At 41.4% G+C, this 20,654-nt stretch overlaps 1 protein-coding gene across 1 annotated transcript in view; it reads right to left on the reverse strand.

The window, feature by feature from the left end:
- Positions 1-16,203: 16,203 nt before the first annotated feature.
- The window catches only part of LOC128523267 (zinc finger protein 850-like), a 91,977-nt gene continuing 87,526 nt past the window's right edge, over positions 16,204-20,654 (reverse strand). Inside the window, exon 4 of the mRNA XM_053495668.1 lies at positions 16,204-17,549. Coding sequence (XP_053351643.1) covers positions 17,005-17,549 — 545 coding nt within the window. The 3' untranslated portion in view covers positions 16,204-17,004. The remainder of the gene's footprint in view (positions 17,550-20,654) is intronic.

Raw genomic sequence — 20,654 nt, forward strand, 5'->3', positions numbered from 1 at the left:
ATGATCTCAGCAGGAGGAACGCCATGAGTTCTCAAAACATAAACATACAATATACGCCTCGGCGGGCTTTGCACAAATAAGATAAATATATATTAAAACCCATGTACTCACATGCGCTTTGGACAAAGATATCCCGCACTTAGGTTTAGGCTTTAGCGTTAGCTTTTAGCTACTAGCATTTAGCTTGAGGGTATGGAATGGCTGATGTTACCTAGGCCCACTCTCTCTTCCTCTTTTATTAAAATTACATAATTAGAGGCTGCAGCGACCCCGCTGGCCATAAGCCTGTAACTAGGCAACCGCCTGTTACAGTGGAGGTCCATTCTCTATCAGAAACGGCACTCGACACTTCACTCCCTATTCTTACCTATATACTCCTGTTCTCCAGAAAATCTTTTATCCAGTTATATATTCTTCCAACTATTTTCATCTTTCTTAATTTAAACTAAAGTCCTTCCCTCCACATCATATCATAAGCCTTCTCAATATTTAAAAATACTGCTATTACCGATTCTTTATTTATCTGTGCCTTTATAGTATCATTTTCTAAACATACAATAGAATCCATTTTCCCTCTTTCTTTTCTAAAACCACTTTGATATTTTGTTATGAGTCCTCTTGTTTCCACTTAATATGACAACCTTTCTGTAATCATCCTTTCCATTATTTTACAAATATTTGACATAAGAGCTATTGGTCTATAATTAGAGGGATCTGAAAGATCTTTGCCTGGCTTTCTTATAGGTATTATTATCGCTTCTTTCCAAGATTTTGGAAGCTTTCCTTCCTCTCATACTTTATTATATAATTCTAAAATTTTCCCCACAGCCCTATCCTTCAGATGTCTCAACATTATATATACAATCTGGTGCCTCCCGTGCATCTCTGTTGAACAGGAAGTTAATTGGTTGGTCTTCCATTCCCCCACTCCGTACCATCTCATCCATATTTTGTCTCTTTGTTATTTCTCTTCTTATTTTTTCTTCCTCACATAAGTTCCCTGCTCCATGAATTTGTGCTAGTGTTTTTCCTAGCATTTCTGCCTTATCCTTGTACATTACCGCTAATTTTCTAATACTGGATATTCCCATTCTTTCTTATTACCTTTCATTCTCTTGATCATATTCCACACCTCACCTACTGGAGTTCTTCTTCCCTCCAACTTTCTCTTTTGGCTTGCTTTATAGTTTTTCTTACAAGTGCTTGAGCTTTCTTGTATAAAATTATTATAGTTATGTGTTCTTTTAAGAAGTTTAAAAGCCTTATTTCTATCTCTCACAACTTTACTAAACTTATTCGTCCACCAAGGTACAGCTCTTCTTGTCATTTTCCTTTTACTTTTTGGGATTGATTTTAATGCTGCTCCTAATATTACTGCCCACACTTTTTCATTAAAGATGTCAATATCTTCCTTTGGATCAATTTCTCCCATTTTTCCTAGCCCATTTCCTCAAATTTATCCCAATTTGTTTTTTCAAAAATCCATTTCCCTCCTCTTTGATTTACTGACTGAACTGTCCCAACATCCAATGTTATAATTATTGGGTATCTAGTATCGCTTCCAATACTAGATTCCCCCCAAACTTCCCAGTTACACTTACTAGCCAAGTTATTTGAAAATAGCGTCAAATCCAGCACAGACTCTATTCCTGTATGCATGTCTATCCTTGTTCCCTTCCCGCTGTTTAAACACACCAGCTCCCTCTCCTCTATTAATTCCTCAACTACTTGTCCATTGGCATTTATGTATCTTCCTCCCCATAGAGTATTATGAGCGTTTAAGTCACTACACCATATTACTCTATGATTTTCTTGCCCATGTACTTCCTTTAATTTCTCCAATATCAATGTTTTACATGGGTTGTAATAATTTATAATAACTACCTCCTGACCTCTACGCCATATCCCCACAGCAATATATTCTTGATCCCTTCCTTTTCCTATTATTCTATATGGAATTCCTTGTTTAATGAATGTTGCACACCCACCACCATTCCCTTGTTCCCTATCATGTCTTATCATACTGTATCTTAATAAAACAAAATCTAAGCAACTTTTCAACCAAGTTTCTTGAATACATATAACATCTGGTTTTATTATTACAGCTTCAATAAAATGCTTGAACTCCTGACCATTTGCTATCAGAGATCTTGCATTCCACTGATTTATTGTTATCATGTATGTATTATCCACATGTCTCTTGGCTTGATCTTATCTGAAGTTCATCTCTAACTTCTTCCCAAGCCAACCTGTCATTCCCAGATGACATATTGCTGGTTTAAGAACTAACTGAGTCTTTTGTGTTTTTGATCCAATCCCAGCTGTACTATTTATTACTCCAGCATTAAATCTCACAATTTTTGTTCTTTTCAACCAACAAATGTTCTTTTGAAGCTTCATTGTTTCCTTTAACTAAAACCCCTGACTGATCTCTCTGATCTTTAGTTTGCCCTTTAACCTGTTTTGCGGCCTCTGCATATGTTAGCTTCTTCTCCACCCTCCTTTTCTGAATCTCCATTTCCATTTTCTGTACTTCACATCCTCTGAATGCTGCACTATGTGCCCCTCCACAATTGCAACACTTTGGTTGTACTCCATCCTTACACTTTCCATATTCATGCTTTCCTCCACAACGAGCACATCTACACTGTTCCCTACATCTTGTAGCAACGTGCCCAAACCTTTGACAATTAAAACATCTCACTGGTCTTGGCATATATTCTCTTACAATGTAACTCATTACCCCAACCATTACTCTTTTTGGAATTTCTTCCCCTTAAAAATTTTATTACTACTGTTTCAGTGTCTTTTTTGGTTCCGTCTGTAACTGATTTTAGCCTTAGTGCATTTATTATCTTCCCTCCTTTTAAGTTACCTTTGAACTCTTCCATACTTTTATTAAGAGGAACACCAAAAATGATTCCTTTTCGACCACCACTTTTAGTATTTGCTCCAACTCTGTTTGTGCTGACAACTTTAATTCCTCCTATATCCTTCAGTTTAAGTGCGTTGTTTGCTTGCTCTTCCTTATTACATCCAAAAAGCACATTTCCATAAGAGAGGACTTTAGCGAAAACAATATTTCCAATATCCAGATTTATGATCTTAGTTAGTTTAATTGGATTAATTTTGCTGACCCCAAACTGATCACCAAACCTTACAATGCATTTTATACTATCTCTACTTTTTTCATCAGACTCCTCTACATCACTCCTTTTCTTCCATTTTTCTCCTTTATTTTTCCCCCTTCTTACTTCATTCCAGCAATTTCCTGATTCAAGATTCAAGATTCAAATAACTTTATTAATCCCAGAGGGAAATTGCTTATGCTTGGTTACAGGTGCTCACAGTTGTTAACTAAGAAAGGTAATAAAGAATAAAGGTAATAAATAATAATAATAATAATCTTAAAAAAAAAAAGTCTTAAAATAGTAAGTACCATAAGAATATGACTCAGGGCCACTTGTAAGTATTGCACAGTAATCTAGTATTGTTTATGTAACAATACTATTGTATTATATATGTAATATTGTATTATTGTGTGTGATCTTGTATTACATATTTTCTCGGGAAGTAGTATTGCAGTAGTTATATTTTTAATATGGTATGTGATAATGTCCTGTTGTGTAACAGTTAGTTAAAAATCCACATACATGTGTGTATGAGTTACAGGGAGGAGTTGTAAATTTTTATGGCTGTTGGGAGAAAGGATCTCCTGTGGCGCTCTGTGGAACACTTGATAGTAATCAGTCTCTGGCTGAAACTGCTCCTCTGTTCAGCAAGGACACTGTGTAGCGGGTGAGAAGGATTGTTCAAAATGGATTGTACTTTGGATAGAATCCTCCTCTTTGCTACTACATCCACAGAGTCAAGCTCCATGCCTAGCACCGATCCGGCCTTTTTGATTGACTTGTCCAGTTTGTTCTTATCAGACACCCTAATGTTACCACCCCAAAATGATGATCTTTTACTCTCCACTTTACTTGCTACATCCAACCAGAGGTGAAGTGATGAAGGGTTTTAGCTGTGATGTATGGAAGACTGGGTGGATCCGGAGCGCCGCAGGCAGCTGGAGCCGGTAGGTGACAGGGTTAATCCGTAAAGTGATACGGTATGGTCCGATGAACCTTGGTGATAATTTTCTTGACTCGGTGTGCAGATGGAGGTTTTTAGTTGATAACCATACCTTGTCACCTACGTGTTACAAACGTCCCGGCGGGTGTCGGCGGCGATGCTGGGCGACGTAGCTGGTGTTGGCTCGCTGGATGGCGCGATTAGCTTGGTTCCATATCCGCCGACACCTACGGACCAACTGTTGGGCCGATGGTACGTCAACCTCCGGTTCTTGATGGTTGAACATGGGAGGATGGAAACCATGGCACACCTCAAATGGGCTTAGGTTGGTGGCTGAGGAGATGTGGAGGTTGTGGGACAGTTCGGCCCATTTGAGGTAGTGGGCCCAGGAGCGCTGGCGATCGGAAACGAAACATCTCAGGTAGCGCTCCAGTTGTTGGTTGGTCCGTTCCGTCTGACCATTAGTCTGGGGGTGGTAACCGGATGACAGACTACAGGTGGAATTGATCAGACGGCAGAAGGCCTTCCAGAACCGGGCTGTGAACTGGGGCCCCCTGTCCGAGACGATGTCCTTTGGGAACCCATGCAGTCGGACTACGTGTTCCAAAATCAATTCTGCTGTGTCTTTTGCTGAGGGGAGTCCGGCTAGGGCCACCAGGTGCACGGCCTTGAAGAACCGATCAACGATGGTTAATATGGTGTTCTTACCCTCTGAAACCGGCAGGCCCGTGATGAAATCCAGGGCGATGTGCGTCCAGGGCCGTCGAGGAACTGGGAGTGGTTGGAGTTCTCCTAAAGCTGGTTGATTTGTGTCCTTTGCCCTGGCGCACACCGGGCACGCCTGAACGAACTCGAGGACGTCTCTCCTCAAGGAGGACCACCAGAACGCCCGTTGAATGAACGATAGGGTTCGTCGAGCCCCAGAATGTCCGGCGATGATGGACGAATGCCCCCATTGGAGAACCTCTGCTCGTAGATGTTGGGGTACGTAGAGTCGTCCAGGCGGCACACCTGCCAGTTCGGTCTCCGCCGCCTGTGCCTGGCGGACCCTGGTCTCCAAATCCCAGTGGAGGGGTGCGAGGATTCGAGATGGATGGATGACAGGCACGGGTTCCGCCCTGGGGAGATCGTCCTCATACTGGCGTGATAGGGCGTCGGCTTTGGTGTTCTTCGACCCCGGGCGGTAAGAAAGATGGAAATTATATTGTTCAAAAAATAGTGCCCACCGTGCCTGCCTAGGATTAAGCTGTTTGAGGTTCTTGATGGTGATCAGGTTTTGGTGATCGGTCCAGACGATGAATGGCTCACTGGCGCCCTGGAGCCAGTGATGCCATTCCTCCAAAGCCCACTTTATGCCCAACAGCTCGCGGTCCCCTACCCCGTATCGCTGCTGAGTGGGGTAAAATTTTTTGGAGAAGAAACTGCAGGGATGCAGTTTCTGGTCTGGACCTCACTGGGAGAGAACTGCGCCGGCCCCCACATCCGACGCGTCCACCTCCACAACGAAGGGTTTGTTGGCATCGGGATGAAGAAGAATCGGGGCGGTGGTGAAGCGATGGCAGAGTTCCTTGAAGGCTGAGATGGCAGTTGGATTGAGCTGAAATGGGTGAGATGAGGGCCTGGTCAATGTGGTTAATGGTGCTGCAACTGTACTGTAGCCCCGGATAAAGCGACGATAGAAATTTGCAAACCCGAGAAACCGCTGAAGCTGTTTGAGTGTCCTGGGTAGGGGCCAGTGACGTACAGCTTCTAGCTTCTGCGGGTCCATGGCCACACCCTGGGGCGAGATGACAAAACCCAGGAACGTGGTGGAGTGCTGGTGAAAAGCACATTTTTCCAGCTTGCAGTACAGTTGGTGAGCGAGCAATCTCTTTAAAACAGCACGTACGTGTTGGATATGTTCTTCCAGGTGGCGGGAGTAAATGAGGATGTCATCCAGGTAGACGAACACCCATCGGCCCAGCATGTCTCGGAGGACGTCATTTATGAATTGTTGAAAGGCCGAGGGTGCGTTGCAGAGTCCAAATGGTATGTCCAGGCTCTCATAATGTCCGGTGGGTGTGATGAATGCAGTCTTCCACTCATCACCCTCTCTGATGCGCACCAAGCGCTCTGGAGGTCCAACTTGGTTAACACGGTGGCACCAGAGAGGGCGTCCAGGGCTGAGTTGGTGAGTGGTAGTGGATGTCTGTTCTTAATGGTGATGTTGTTTAGCCCCCGATAGTCAACACATGGGCGAAGTTCGCCCCCTTTCTTCTTGACAAAGAAGAACCCCGCGGCGGCAGGCGAGGTGGAGGGCCGGATGGTTCCCTGACGGAGAGCGTTGGTGACGTATTCCTCCATCGCCTGCGTCTCCGAGGTGGATAACGAGCAGAGATGGCCGCGATGAGGGACGGAACCTGGCTGAAGTTCTATCGCCAGGTCGTATGGGCGATGAGGTGGAAGGTGGGTGGAATTGGATCTGCTCCTGGTGCTGGTCAATGGTGAGCGTGATGGGTTGGGTCTGATGGGTGATAGGGCTGGATGATAAGGGCCAACCGTCGACCGAAGTGATTTTTACCGGCTGGGATAACGCCTCAGTCCTCACCCCCAAATCTTTGGGATAATTAGAGTCAATGAAGTTACCCGCAGCACCGGAGTCAATGAACGCGGTGCTTCAAACTCGTTTGTGGCCAATTTTGAGGTTTACCTGAACCGTGAAGCGTGAGATGGTGGCGTTGATTGTGGAGGAGAGGTGGAGGGGGCCCGGTGAGTCTCTCCTTTCACTCACCGGGGCTGCGCGTTTCCCGGGCGAATCGGACAGATAGCTCGGTGGTGCGCCGCCGACCCACAGTAGGCACACAGCCCCTCTCGATACCGTCGTTCGCGTTCCGCCACGGTCAGGGAGGTGCGTCCTAATTGCATGGGTTCCCCGGCTCCAGTGTCAACCACGGCAGGAGGTGGAGATCTGACAGATCCAGTAGTGGAGGTGGTGAGAGCAGTAGGTGGTCGTGGTGTGGTTTAGGAAAAGGTGGGTGCAGGCGGCAGGGTCCTAGGGGCTGGCTTCGGGCGAGAGAGGATGCGTTGATCGATGCGGAGGGCGAGCTGGATCATCCCCTCCAGGGTAGCAGGAAGCTCTGCCCCGGCGAGCTCGTCTTTGATGCGTGGAGCCAGTCCCTCGTAGAAGGATGTCCGGAGCGCAGCATCTCCCCAGTCGGTCTGCACGGCGAGGGTCCGGAACTCAGCAGCGTATCGGCTCACGGACGATCCTCCCTGCCGCAGATGGTAGAGTTTGGTGTCGGTCTCCACCTCGCCCGCTGGGTGTTCGAACGTGAGTCTGAGTTGGCGGGTGAACTCATTGTATGAGTGCGCGGTATCTGAATCCGCCCGGAGAACTGCCGTGGCCCACTCAGCTGCCTGCCCGGATAGCAACGAGATGCGTAGCCGATCGGTGGAGTACCTGGTGGCAATAAACTCAAACACCAGATCAAGCGCTGTTAAAAACAAATTACACTTCCCGTCCATGCCGTCCCATTTATCCGGGAGTGGCAAAAATACTTCGGGGGGGGGTTGGTGCGGCGCCGCGGCCGCCGCGACAGGAGACCGGCTAGCCGCGCTATCCACAGCCGCCCGGAGATCCGCGTTCTCCCGCCGGAGCTCCGCGACATCTTGGAGGTCCCGGCGCTGATTAGCGATTTCCCCGGTTAGCGTGTTGATAAGCTTGGCGTGGTGATCAACCACATCACAGAGGTGCGCGTAATCCGCTGGGTTCACCGCGGAGGGCTCAGTCATTCTGTCAAGAAGTAACCTGAGATGACCAGAAGCTGTAGCTTTAGCGGTTAGCCCTTTGTAGCGTGAATGGTAAACCCAAACGCGGAAGAACACGAGTAGGCAGGATAATCACGCTTTTAGTCTAAGGACTTTCACAAATGGGGAGCAAGGGAAAGACACAATTTAACCCGCGTCCTATAGATACACACTCGATCAGGAATTGAAACCAAAAAGGTGAGTACTCACAGTTAGACGAAGGATTCCGACGTGGCATCTGCGAAACTCAATGACTGAGCGAGGTGCTATGGTTTGTTTACCTCTTTTATACTTTCTGGTTTACGACCTACTTCCGGGTCCTAGTGCCGGTCGCGTTCCGAGTGTGCATGACACACTCACGCCTCACTGTCCTTTCTTGCAGAGTGCCATTGTGTTCACTGATTGTGTAAACTACACAACCACTTAAACTTAAACGGATTCCTGGACAGTTTTCAATCTGGTTTCCGAGCGCATCTCAGTACAGCGACAGTATCGTGAAGATAATAAATAATATTAATTTAAATTCTGATTCTGGCAAAATATCAGTGTTGGTACTGCTAGATCTTAGTGCTGTGTTTGACATTGTCGATCATTACATACTAATAGAAAGATTGAAAAACTGGAAAACCGGGTCGGGCTTTCTGGAATGGTACTCAAATGGTTCAGGTCGTACTTCGAAGGGAGACGTTATAATGTGAGTATAGGAGAGCATAGGTCTATGTGGACATCCATGACATGCAGAGTTCTACAGCCTCAATGCTTGCATCACTTCTATTTAGCCTGTATATGCTCTCACTAAGTCAGATAATGAGAAAGAAACAAATTGCCTATCACAGCAATGCTGATGATACCCAGATTTACCTAGCCTTATCTCCAAATAATTACAACTCCATAGACTCCCTATGCCAATGCACTGATGAAATTAACAGTTGAATGTGCCAAAATCTTCTTCAGTTAAACAAGGAGAAAACTAAATTCATTGCATTTGGAAACAAAGATGAGGCTCTGAAGGCGAACGCATACCTTCACTCTCGGGGTCAAACAATTAAAAAGAACGCTGCTGCTTCTGACTAGAACCAGAAAATGTGATCACATCACACCAGTCCTCAGGTCCTTACACTGGCTTCCTGTAACATTCAGGATAGGTTTTAAAGTACTTTTACTCGTTTATAAATCATTTAGTGGCCTAGGACCTAAATACATTACAGATATGCTCACTGAATATAACCCTAACAGACCACTCAGATCGTTAGGATCGAGTCAGTTAGAAATACCAAGGGTTCACACAAAACAAGGGGACTCTGCTTTTAGCTATGATGCTGCACGCAGTTGGAACCAGCTTCCAGAAGAGATTAGATGTGCCAAAACATTAGTCACATTTAAATCTAGACTTAAAACTCATCTGTTTAGCTGTGCATTTATTGAATGAGCACTGTGCTACGTCCAAACAGACTGCATTATTTTATGTTTATCTTATATTGTTAAACTGTTTTATTTTAATTTTAAATTTTTTAAAAATTTAAATTAAATTTTAATTCGTTTTAAACGTTTCATTGCAAACTGTTTTTATTTTTTATTTTAAATCAAATTCTAAATCAATTAAAAAGTTTTATTGCTATTATTTTTTATTTTATTTTATGATTATTTTTGTCTCCTTTATGGAAATTACTTTGAATTACCATCGTGTATGAAATGTGCTATGCAAATAAAGCTGCCTTTCCTTGCCATTAAAATTTTTAAACTATATTTTAAACAGACTACTGTTGGATTATCCTCATCTTTCATCATTTACAGAGGCATTGTTGAAATAAACAGACATCTGGTCAAGCCTTCGATTTCTGTCTAAGATCTGTGACCCTGACATTTGTATGTTCTGCCACCTTCACTCTGGTATAGGCTACATCTGGACTCATTATATCACATGACTTTTTTTCCATAGCTCTAAAGTCCAGTCTTTATGCTCCCTAGCAAACTGAAGCCTTTTTTCTGATGAGTCTCACTAACAAGTGGTTTTCTTATGGACACACAGCTGTTTAGTCCCAATCCTGTGAGTTCTCATCACATTGTGTGTGTGTGTGTGTGTGTGTGTGTAAAGAGTCTTTCTGTAACTAATAAACATAGCTATGGTTTTTGCTGTTAATTTTTTACCATGAAATTTCACCAAGCTTTGAAGTGATCTCCATTCATAATTGATTTTCTAACCACTTTTCTCCCACAACATTTAGCGCTATCTTTTTTGGTTTTAACAATGCGTTGAAGAGTCCATAAGTCAGTTCCAGTAATTGTACATCTTCTAAATAGAAGATTCAAATAATTTGACCCCTCTTTCTAGCAAACATACCCAAGTTAAACGCTGTAGGCGCTGGGAAAAATGGGGAGGCTTATCATTAAAATTCAAGACTTACACTTATCACCAGTTCCTTACTTCTGGACTCTTACCCGGGGGTCATTATATTGCACGCCGTTCATTGCACCCCATCTATTAATGGGTTCCACCCGTTGTGTCTTTACACTCATCTCAGGTGCCTGGTCTTATGTTTTTCACTGAGACACGCATTGGAGACCGAGGACGACTAGAGCGTCTAGAACATGATGACTTTGGTTAATGCCAGATCACTAAGAAACAACACTTTCATTCTGAAATATTTTTTTCACTTCAAATGGGTTGGACTGTCTACTCGTGACTGAAACCTGGTTGAGTGACAGTGAGTCAAGCTCTTTATCCTTTATCTTTATTTTTATCTTTATTTATTTTTTTTATCTTTTAATTGTGTTTCTGATGAGGTTTGACCATAATTAATTGCTGGAGATTTTAATATTCATGTATGTTGTATCTAAACGTCTTGTAAACAGTTGTTTACCATCCTTTTCGGTGAGACTGATCCATCTCCTTCGCACACACTTACAATAACCTTTGGATATTTTACACCTTCACACACTCTCCGTTTTTGATTGTATATATTTTGTAAATATTGATTATTTTATTAGTTTTCTTGGTTGGTGCACCTTTTTGTTTCCTTTTTGTATAATACACTTTTGGTTTGGTTTGAATTGGTCTTGTGTGGATCTTTCTTGCTCACTGGTTTTTAAAGCACCCAGGCACAAGGATAAAGACCTCGCAGTTTTGTAACATTAGTGAAAGATTTTTTTGCTGAGCGTTACATATTGGTGGCCTGAACGGGTATCTTGTTTTGTGTGTCTCAGGTGTTTTAAAACTAATGAGCAAGATGAGTGACAATAGTTTTGTAAAATGGCTGACTCAGGAAGGCTAGGAGTACAAGCTAATAAGAATGCTGTAGATGTTTCAGTTACATCTTTAAACTCTTTGTACATGTCTAGTAAACAGATTGATGACGATGATTGTGGGGATTATGTGACTAGTATGGTTATGGTGCAAACTTTGCAGAAGGATGTGGATAAATGGATTTTTATTTTGGATTTTTAGTTTATTGGATCTTTCTAAGAACATTGACTCATTAGAGAGGGATTTTAAAGAATCCGCCAATTCTAACTTAGATAGGGAAATTATTTTTCGGCACTCGGTGGATGTTAGCTTGGCAGGGTTGGAGAGCTATGTTCGGGAGGCCCTGGAAAAACTGGAGAAAGCGTCTTTGACTGTTTTCTGCGGAGGGACGCGATGTGGGAAAAGCAGCTAAAAAAGCTACGTCTCACAGGTTGTCTGACTCTTCGCCGACCAGCGACCTGCTCCCCTACACCATCAACCCGTTCTGCACGGCTGACGCCTAGCACTTCAGTCACGACACTTCCGGGAAGGATTCCACGCCCAGGAAGCCAGGTCAGTGTAAGTATGTATCCAATGATGTAAACATTAAAGCACTTTTTGTAAGTCGCTCTGGATAAGAGCGTCTGCCAAATGCCTAAATGTAAATGTAAATGATCGCACCACCCTCTGTAGAGCTCGTCTGTCCTGCATGGTGCTGTTTCCCATCAGGATGCTCTCTATGGTGCAGGAGTAGAAATTCCTGAGCACCTTAGAGGGCAGTCTGAAGTCTCTCAAGCGTCTTTGGTGGTAGAGACGCTGCCGGGCCTTTTTCACCATGGTGTTGATGTGACAGGACCATGATAGGTCCTGCGTGATGGTCAATCTCAGACCATTCTCCAGTATGTTTAAAATTAAAAATAAGCCCAAATAACAATTTAAAATATTGGAGAGCCAATGTATCTATATTAAATAAAGAAACAGTTAAACAAGAGTTACAAAAAAGCATTAATGACTATTTTGAATTTAATGATAAGGATGGGGTGTCTCCAACAGTGTTATGGGAAGGATCCAAATGTGTCCTAAGGGGCAATATTATTGCAATTTGTTCTAGATTAAAAAAAGAGAATTGCAGAACAATTAGAATTAGAAAACAAAATCAGAGCATTGGAAAGAGAATTTTAGATAACTCGGAAGGATGACTTTCTGGACAAACTAAAAGAGACTAGACAACAATTAAACAACTTGTTAACATACAAAGCAGAGGGGCAGCTGAGATTCACAAATCAAAAATATTATAAATTTGGTAATAGGGCTAGTCGCCTGTTAGCATTTCAGCTGCGTAATTCACAATCAAGCAGAGTGGTGCATAAAATAAAATGCCCAAAATCATATAACAAGCCCAATTACAAATAAAGAAATTTAAAAAAGCATTATGAAACTTAAAAATAACAAATCTCCAGGAGTGGATGGACTCCCTGGAGACTACTACAGAGTGTTTGAAAAAGAGCTGACTCCAATTTTGCATAAGGTCTACAATTACGCGCTCTCAAAAGGTGTTCCCCCCGGTCATGGTCTAAAGCCATTATTAGTGTCATACATAAAGAGGGCAAGGATCCAACACTTTGCACCTTTTACTGTCCCATCAGCCTTCTATGTGTTGATCTGAAAATACTTACGGTCATTATTGCAAATAGAATTCAAAACCATAAAAGAAAACTTGTAAAAACCTGACCAGACTGGATTCATTGCACGGAGACAATGAACAGATAATGTCAGAAGAGCCTTAAATCTCCAAATAATAGCGCAAAAAGCAACACCCAATCAATGCTTCTCGGCTTAGATGCTGAGAAGGCGTTTGACAGAGTGGATTGGGCCTTTCTACAGCAGACTCTCAAGACTATGGGTTTTAATGACATCTTTATTAAATGTATCCAAATATTTTATAAAGACTATCACTGGGACGCGGCACTAGACAGGGTGAAGTCCTTTCCCCCTCTTTTTTTGCACTTAGCATAGAGCCGTTGGCCGAACTGATTAGATCCAATCCTCTCATACAGGGAATAAGAGATCAAATCAATGCTTCTTAAAGCTGTCTCTTTTTGCTGATGATATTTTATTATTTTTGGAAAATCCTATTACCACCATTCCTGCCCTGCTCCAAAGTCTTAATGAGTATAGTACTGTATCGAAATATAAGGTTAATACAAATAAATCTGAAGCATTAATGATTGTTGGGAACTGGCCATCACAGTTAGATAATTTGGTCTCATTTAGACATTCCACACAGGGGTTTAAATATCTGGGAGTAGCAATTACCCCTAAGACCATTCAGTTGTTTTCATTCAATTATGAAAAGTTATTCAGGGAAATGAAAACCGATTTGAATAGATGGGATCTCCACTTTCTCTACTAGGAAGAATTGAATGTATTAGAATGAATGTTCTACCGAGATTACTGTTCATATTTCAAAGCCTCCCTGTTTTTGTACCACAATCCGCATTTAAATCATTAAAAAAATGCATTTCAAAATTTATTTGGCAGAACAAAAGGCCAAGAGTGCGCCTTAAAATCTTGATGTCAGATAAGGATAATGGCGGGCTGAAGCTGCCTAACATAAAAATGTATTATTGGGCTGCCCAAATAAGAGCAATTGTGGCCTGGATCATTCATGATCCAGAAACAATATGGGTCTCCATGGAGGAGGAGTCAATGCCTGGAATATCTTTATAGTGGCTCCCATTTATTGGTCTAGAGACACAGAAGAAAATAAAGATCGGAAATTTATTGGTTAAAAATACTAAAAAAAATCTGGAACCAGGTTAAAAAACAATCAAGAGGATTGGTGGCCCTCTCGCGAGCCATGTCCATAAGCAGAAATATTTCATTTCTTCCATCTCTAACGGACAGGGGCTTTGATAAGTGGGCGGAGAAAAAGCTTATCACTGTAAACCAACTCTTTGAGGGAAATGTAATGAAAACCTTCGCCCAACTAAGAAACAACTTTAATCTACCCTAATGAAATCATAACAGATATTTACAAATAAGGGACTATTTAACAAAACATAAGGACTGGGATCAGCTCAGAAGAGAACCAACAAAAATAGAAAAACATTTGATTCATCTGATTGAAAACAATGGTGTAATGAAAAACAAGTGTCTTTAATTTACTGCAAAGTGATGATGGATATGTTGGATAATACCCAACATATAAAAAAACAATGGGAAATGTAACTCAATGTGACATTGGATGATGATACTTGGATAGATGTTTGTTCTGGTTGCCATAAAGGCGTGAGGAGTCAAATGTGGAAGGAGTTTGACGAAATCTAAAATCCGATTTTTCAAGACACCACTAAAGTCTCTCTGCTCTGGGAGTTAGGGTAGCAATAAGTGCTGAAGAAACTGTGGACTTGTGGGTGATCAAACGCACATATTTTGGGACTGTCCCATTGTTCAACACTTTTAGACTGAAGTTAGGGGGCTTGTAGAAAAGCTCCTTAAAGTGAATCTTTCCTGGGACCCTTTAACGTGTCTACTGGAAAAATTCCTGGATTATTTGTCCCATGATCAGAAAACTTTGCTACATCTCCTACTAATGGCTGCAAGGAAAATGATAACAACTAACTGGTTAAAACGTGAACCACCCACGGTCTCACAGTGGATACAAAAAATCACACAGTTACGTATATTCAATGGAACAGTTGACAGCACAACTACAGCTGAAGACGCACATTTTTGAAAGAAGATGGAGACCAGTTCAAAGCCTTGTTGGATAGGCCACTTATGTCTCTTTTAAGTTTGTATTTTTGTAATGTACATCATATGCCTGAGAATGTCACAGCTGGCCGAGATCAGGTTCCCCGAGACGGTAGTATAATCAGGCCAAATAAGGCATCACAAAGACCCTGACATCGCTCCTTCCAGTGCATTCTTTTGGTCATGAACCATACCTCCCCACACTACTATGATGGGGATCCTTCCACCTTCTGTCCTTATCTTTCTCAATGTTCCCTTATGATTGAACTGAAGACCTCATCGTCATTTTTTTAAGGTCACTGGGAGTCATTCATGGGCTATCAGACAGACACCCTAATACTCAAGCTACACCAGAGATCCCACTCCATCTCTGATTATGCCATCGACTTTCAGACACTGACTCCCTTTTGTGGCTGGGGTGAGCACCCACATTTCAGCACATTCCTTAACAGTCTGTCTGACTCAATCAAGGATGAGCTTGCAGCCAGAGAGCTCCCATCTGACCTGCAGGCATTCAATAAATTAGTGACCCTCATCAACATCCGGAAATGGTTTCAACAAGTGTTTGTCATCAACTTTATAAACCATAGAGAATCAGTCTTATGTCACGCATGCCTTAGCGGACTCCAAAGGAAGACCAAAACTTCTTCGTCTTTTCCTCCATGTCTTTCTAATTCAAGATTGCCCTCACATCTTTAAATCAACTATTAATTGTTCAGGTGCTTGATAACAGCAAATTTGTCCCGATCACTCATTACCCTGCTCCCATTACTTTTGAATTTTCTTGGATCCCGTTTAGATTATGATAGTCTTGCACAGCTCTTTTACAGGCACTTGAAACAGTTGTGATTAAAGCAGTGTGATTAGGATAACTTCATGCAGAGTCCCACATCTAGGAGATTGGTCCGTGTGCATAAAGCTTTCACACAACTGGCGCTAATTTTAAAACAAAGCACTAAAAACTACAACAAGCACTATCAAACAAACATAATCCTTACCATGGTCCAGAATTAAGTAAGTTTTATGCAACAGGTTAATTACTGTATCATCCACCTCTATACGCTTGTTATGCGTTAGATGTTATTGGGGATGGTCTGTAACATTTAAGTGAGATGTTTTTGCCGCTGGGGTAAACCATGAAGAAAATCTGTGAGGCAAATGAATAAGGTAAACAAAAGAATTTTATTTTACCCAATTTCAAAGTGTAAAACAAAAGATAAAGTAAAGAGAAAAAAAGAAAAAGAAAAAAAACTGAGGAACACCAAAACAAAGAAATTATCAAACGCAAAAGGAATTCTAAGAACTTAACCCCAACCCAAATAATCTAACTACCAAACTAGAAATGAAACCGAAAGTTTCGGCGCCCAAACTAAACTACTCTAACTAATTAAACAAAGTACAAAGGTAGTTGTCACTTCCTACCTATTATTAACAAAAGAAAGCTAAGTTTTAGCTACAATTTTACCTGTCTCCTTTCTCTTGGTTATTTTATCAAGACTTAAATAACCATCGAGCTAGATTAGTCAAAGCAAAGCAATGCTTAATGTTCATTACAAACGTCATTCAGTAGCAGGTGTTTTATATTTCACGAGTGTTCGAAAGGTTAAACGAACAAAAAACGAACAAAAAAAAAAAGAACGTAGTCGGCACAAAATGGATAGTCGCGCGCTGGTAGGAAAGCAAGTCGACTGATGGAAAGCCAAGGGAGCCCCGCCCCTTTCATGACGACAGGTCCAAGCTCATTGGAGGATTGGCGAACCCCAGACAACCAATGTGATGATCCTATACATTTAGAGAGAGAAGACAAAGAAACAGATAGGGAAAGAAACAAAACAATACCAAAAACAAACAAGTACACCAAGGAACATAACAGATCTTGGTGCAGAAACTGCAAAAAGTCCAGTCACCAGGGAACAGAGGTAAGCTATGAAAGAGAGGCGAGTGGCAATGAGCTTAACATGGCATCACAGTGTGTATTGCCATGTATAATTGGAGCTACAGAGCAAGGACAGACTGAGGAAGCTGCCACAGATCCAATTGTTCCAGGTCAGAGCATACTACATTAAAATTATTAAAGAACATATTTAATTAATTCACACTATCCAAACCTCAGTCCATCAGTGTCCTCACCATGTGTTTCACATAGTGCATCCCAGTGTCTGGCCCTAAAGCATCCCTTCAAGGACATGTAGCTTAAGAAAACTTTTTTGCTCTCCTTCAATATGTATGCGTAGATGCTTATTAAAAGAGCTGATTCGAGAAAAATTATTTCCACACATGGAGCAGTAATACGGCTTCTCTCCAGTGTGAATGCGCTGGTGTTGTTGGAGATTGCTTAAATTACTAAATCTCTTCCCACACTCTGAACAGTAATATGGCTTCTCCCCAGTGTGAATGCGCTTGTGTTCTTGGAGATTGCTTAAATAACTAAATCTCTTCCCACACTCTGAGCAGTAATACGGCTTCTCCCCAGTGTGAATACGCTGATGTTGCAGAAAAATGCCGCTTTGAGTAAAACTCTTCCCACACTGTGAACAATGAAACGGTTTGTCTTCAGTGTGAATGAGCTGATGTTGCTTGAGATTATATTTATGGTTGAAACTCTTTCCACACTGTGAGCACTGATGTGGTTTATCTTCGCTGTGGATAAGCTGGTGTGCTTTGAGATACTTCCCTTGAGTGAAACTCTTTCCACACTGGGAGCACTGATGTGGTTTATCTTCGCTGTGGATGAGCTGGTGTGCTTTAAGATACTTTGCTAGAGTAAAACCCTTTCCACACTGTGAGCACTGATGCGGCTTTTCTCCTGTATGAGTGCGCTGATGTTGTTGGAGAAGACATTTATAATTGAAACTCTTTCCACACTGTGAGCACTGATGCGACTTCTCCCCTGTGTGGACGTATTTGTGTAATTTCAAATCTTTCATGTTAACAAAACTTTTTCCACACTGTGAGCACTGATGTGGTTTGTCTTGTCTGTGGATGCGCTGGTGTGCTGTGAGACCCTTCTCTTGACTAAAACTCTTTCCACACTCTAAGCAGTGGTGAAGGTCTGTCTGAGTTTCTTCTTGACTGGTCATAGTACAAATTATTTGTCTTTTGTTCTTCTTTATCTCTGGTTAAGGAAAGTAAATTGAATTCACCATCATGAAAAATACAAAACATTGTACAATAGCAATATATAATGACTTATTTAATTTAATTTAATAATTATAATTGAATGTATTATTATTATTATTATTATTATTATTTTCTGGTACTACGGACACTATTACCTAAACAGAGCTCTATGTAGGATCCAGTCAGTAAGTGTTTAGACTTTAACTTACCTCAGGATCAGTGAGTTAATCCTCTCCAAATGCTGTTTTTAATTGAACTGATTTAAGATTCTCTGTAAAACTGCAGGTAGAAACAGCTAAATGTAGAGATTGTTTTAGCTTAGCTGGATAACTAGGCCGTCCAAGTAACACAACGTCTTTAGCTCTTCTTCTCCTTTGTCTTTTAGTTGGGTGTTTCACTGCCCCCTACTGGACTGGATGGTGAACAGAACCATAAACAATCTATTCACAGTCTGTTTTATTCTGTTCAGTAAACCTAAAATATAATTACAGAGATTATTGATTCCTCAGCAATAGTTTCTCTATTTCTCTAAATCTTACCTCCATCTGCTCTGATCTAGCACCTAGACAAAGACTACACACCATCAGATTCAAAGATTCAAGATTTAAAGAACTTTATTAATCCCAAAGGAAAATCACTTTGTCTTGGTGATACAGTTGCATTGATTTAATTTACCGGGAAGAAAAGAAAAAAAAATAGATTAGACAATAAAAATTAAAAATACAATAAATAAAAGTAAAAATAGAATTAAATATAGCACACAAGGCTACATATTGCACTGAAAATAAGCAATATTATTAAGAAAGAATATTACAGAAATGTACTGGTAATCAGATATTGCACTTGGAATTTATCTTGAGTTGTGGTAACAATAGTGTCATAAATTTAATTGAACAGTATCAACTGACAGTCCGTATCCCGTAGTATAACCGTTACAGAGACGAGGTGTATCATTTAATGGCCATTGGAAGAAAAGGTCTCCTATGGTGTTCTGTAGAACACCTGGTCATAATCAGTCTCTGGCTGAAATTGCTCCTCTGGTCGGAGAGAATACTGTATAGGGGTAAGAAGGATTGTTCAGGACTGTGTGTATTTTAGACAGAATCCTCCTCCTTGCCAAAACATCAACAGAGTCCAGCTCAATCCATAGGACAGATCCAGGCCTTTTAATGACCTTGTCCAGTCTGTTTCTGTCTGCCGCTTTCATGTTAAAGCCCCAACAGACCACAGCATAGAAAACAACATTCGCCACAAACAGATTTGTAAAACATCCGAAGAATGGTATTGCAGATGTTGGAAGACATGAGCCTTCTCAGAAAGAAGAACCTGCTCTGTCCTTTCTTGCAGAGTGCCATTGTGCTAACTGATTGTGTAAACTACATAACCACTTAAACTTAAATGGATACCTTGACAGTTTTCAATCTGGTTTCCGAGCGCATCACAGTACAGAGACAGCGCTCGTGAAAATAATAAATAATATTAATTTAAATTCTGATTCTGGCAAAATATCAGTGTTGATACTGCTAAATTTTAGCGCTGTGTTTGACACTTTCGATCATAACATACTAATAGAAAGACTGGAAAACTGGGTCGGGCTTTCTGGATTGGTACTCAAATGGTTCAGGTCGTACTTAGAAGGGAGAGGTTATCATGTGAGTATAGGAGAGCATAGGTCTATGTGGACATCCATGACATGGGGAGTCCCACAAGGCTCAATTTTTGTACCACTCCTGTTTAGGCTGTATATGCTCCCGCTAAATCAGATAACGAGAAAGAAACAAATTGCCTATTACAGCTATGCTGATGATACCCAGCTTTACCTAGCCTTATCTCCAAATAATTATAGCCCCATAGACGCCCTTTGCCAATGCATTGATGTAATTAACAGTTGGACGTGCCAAAATTTTCTTCAGTTAAACAAGAAGAAAACTGAATTCATTGCATTTTCACTCTAGGGGTCAAACAATTAAAAATCTGGTCAAGAATCTTGCGGTGATTCTGGAGACAGACTTTAGTAGTCATGTCAAAGCAGTAACTATATCATTACACTATCATCTCAAAAACATTGCAAGAATTAAATGTTTTGTTTTCAATCAAGACTTGGCAAAACTTGTCCATGCCTTTATCAACAGCAGGTGGATTATTGTAATGGTCTCCTCACCGGCCATCCCAAAAAGACTATTATACAGCTGCAGCTCATCCAGAATGCTGCTGCCAAAATTCTGACTAGAACCAGAAAATCTGAGCACATCACACCAGTCCTCGGATCCTTACACTGGCTTCCTGTAACATTTAGGATAGATTTTAAAGTACTTTTACTCATTTATAAATCACTCAGTGGCCTAGGACCCAAATGCAATACAGATATGCTCACTGAATATAAACCTAACAGACCACTCAGATCGTTAGGATCGAGTCAGTTAGAAATACCAAGGGTTCACACAAAACAAGGGGAGTCCGCTTTTAGCTATGATGCTGCCCGCAGTTGGAAGCAGCTTCCAGAAGAGATCAGATGTGCCAAAACATTAGTCACATTTAAATCTAGACTTAAAACTCATCTGTTTAGCCTATGCATTTATTGAATGAGCACAGTGCTACGTCCAAACTGACTGCAATATTTCATGTTTATCTAATATTTTTACCTTTATTTTAATTTTAAATTAAATTTTAATTCGTTTTAAACGTTTCATTGCAA

The sequence above is a fragment of the Clarias gariepinus genome, chromosome 1, assembly GCF_024256425.1.
Source record: "Clarias gariepinus isolate MV-2021 ecotype Netherlands chromosome 1, CGAR_prim_01v2, whole genome shotgun sequence".
Classification (NCBI taxonomy): Eukaryota; Metazoa; Chordata; class Actinopteri; order Siluriformes; family Clariidae; genus Clarias; species Clarias gariepinus.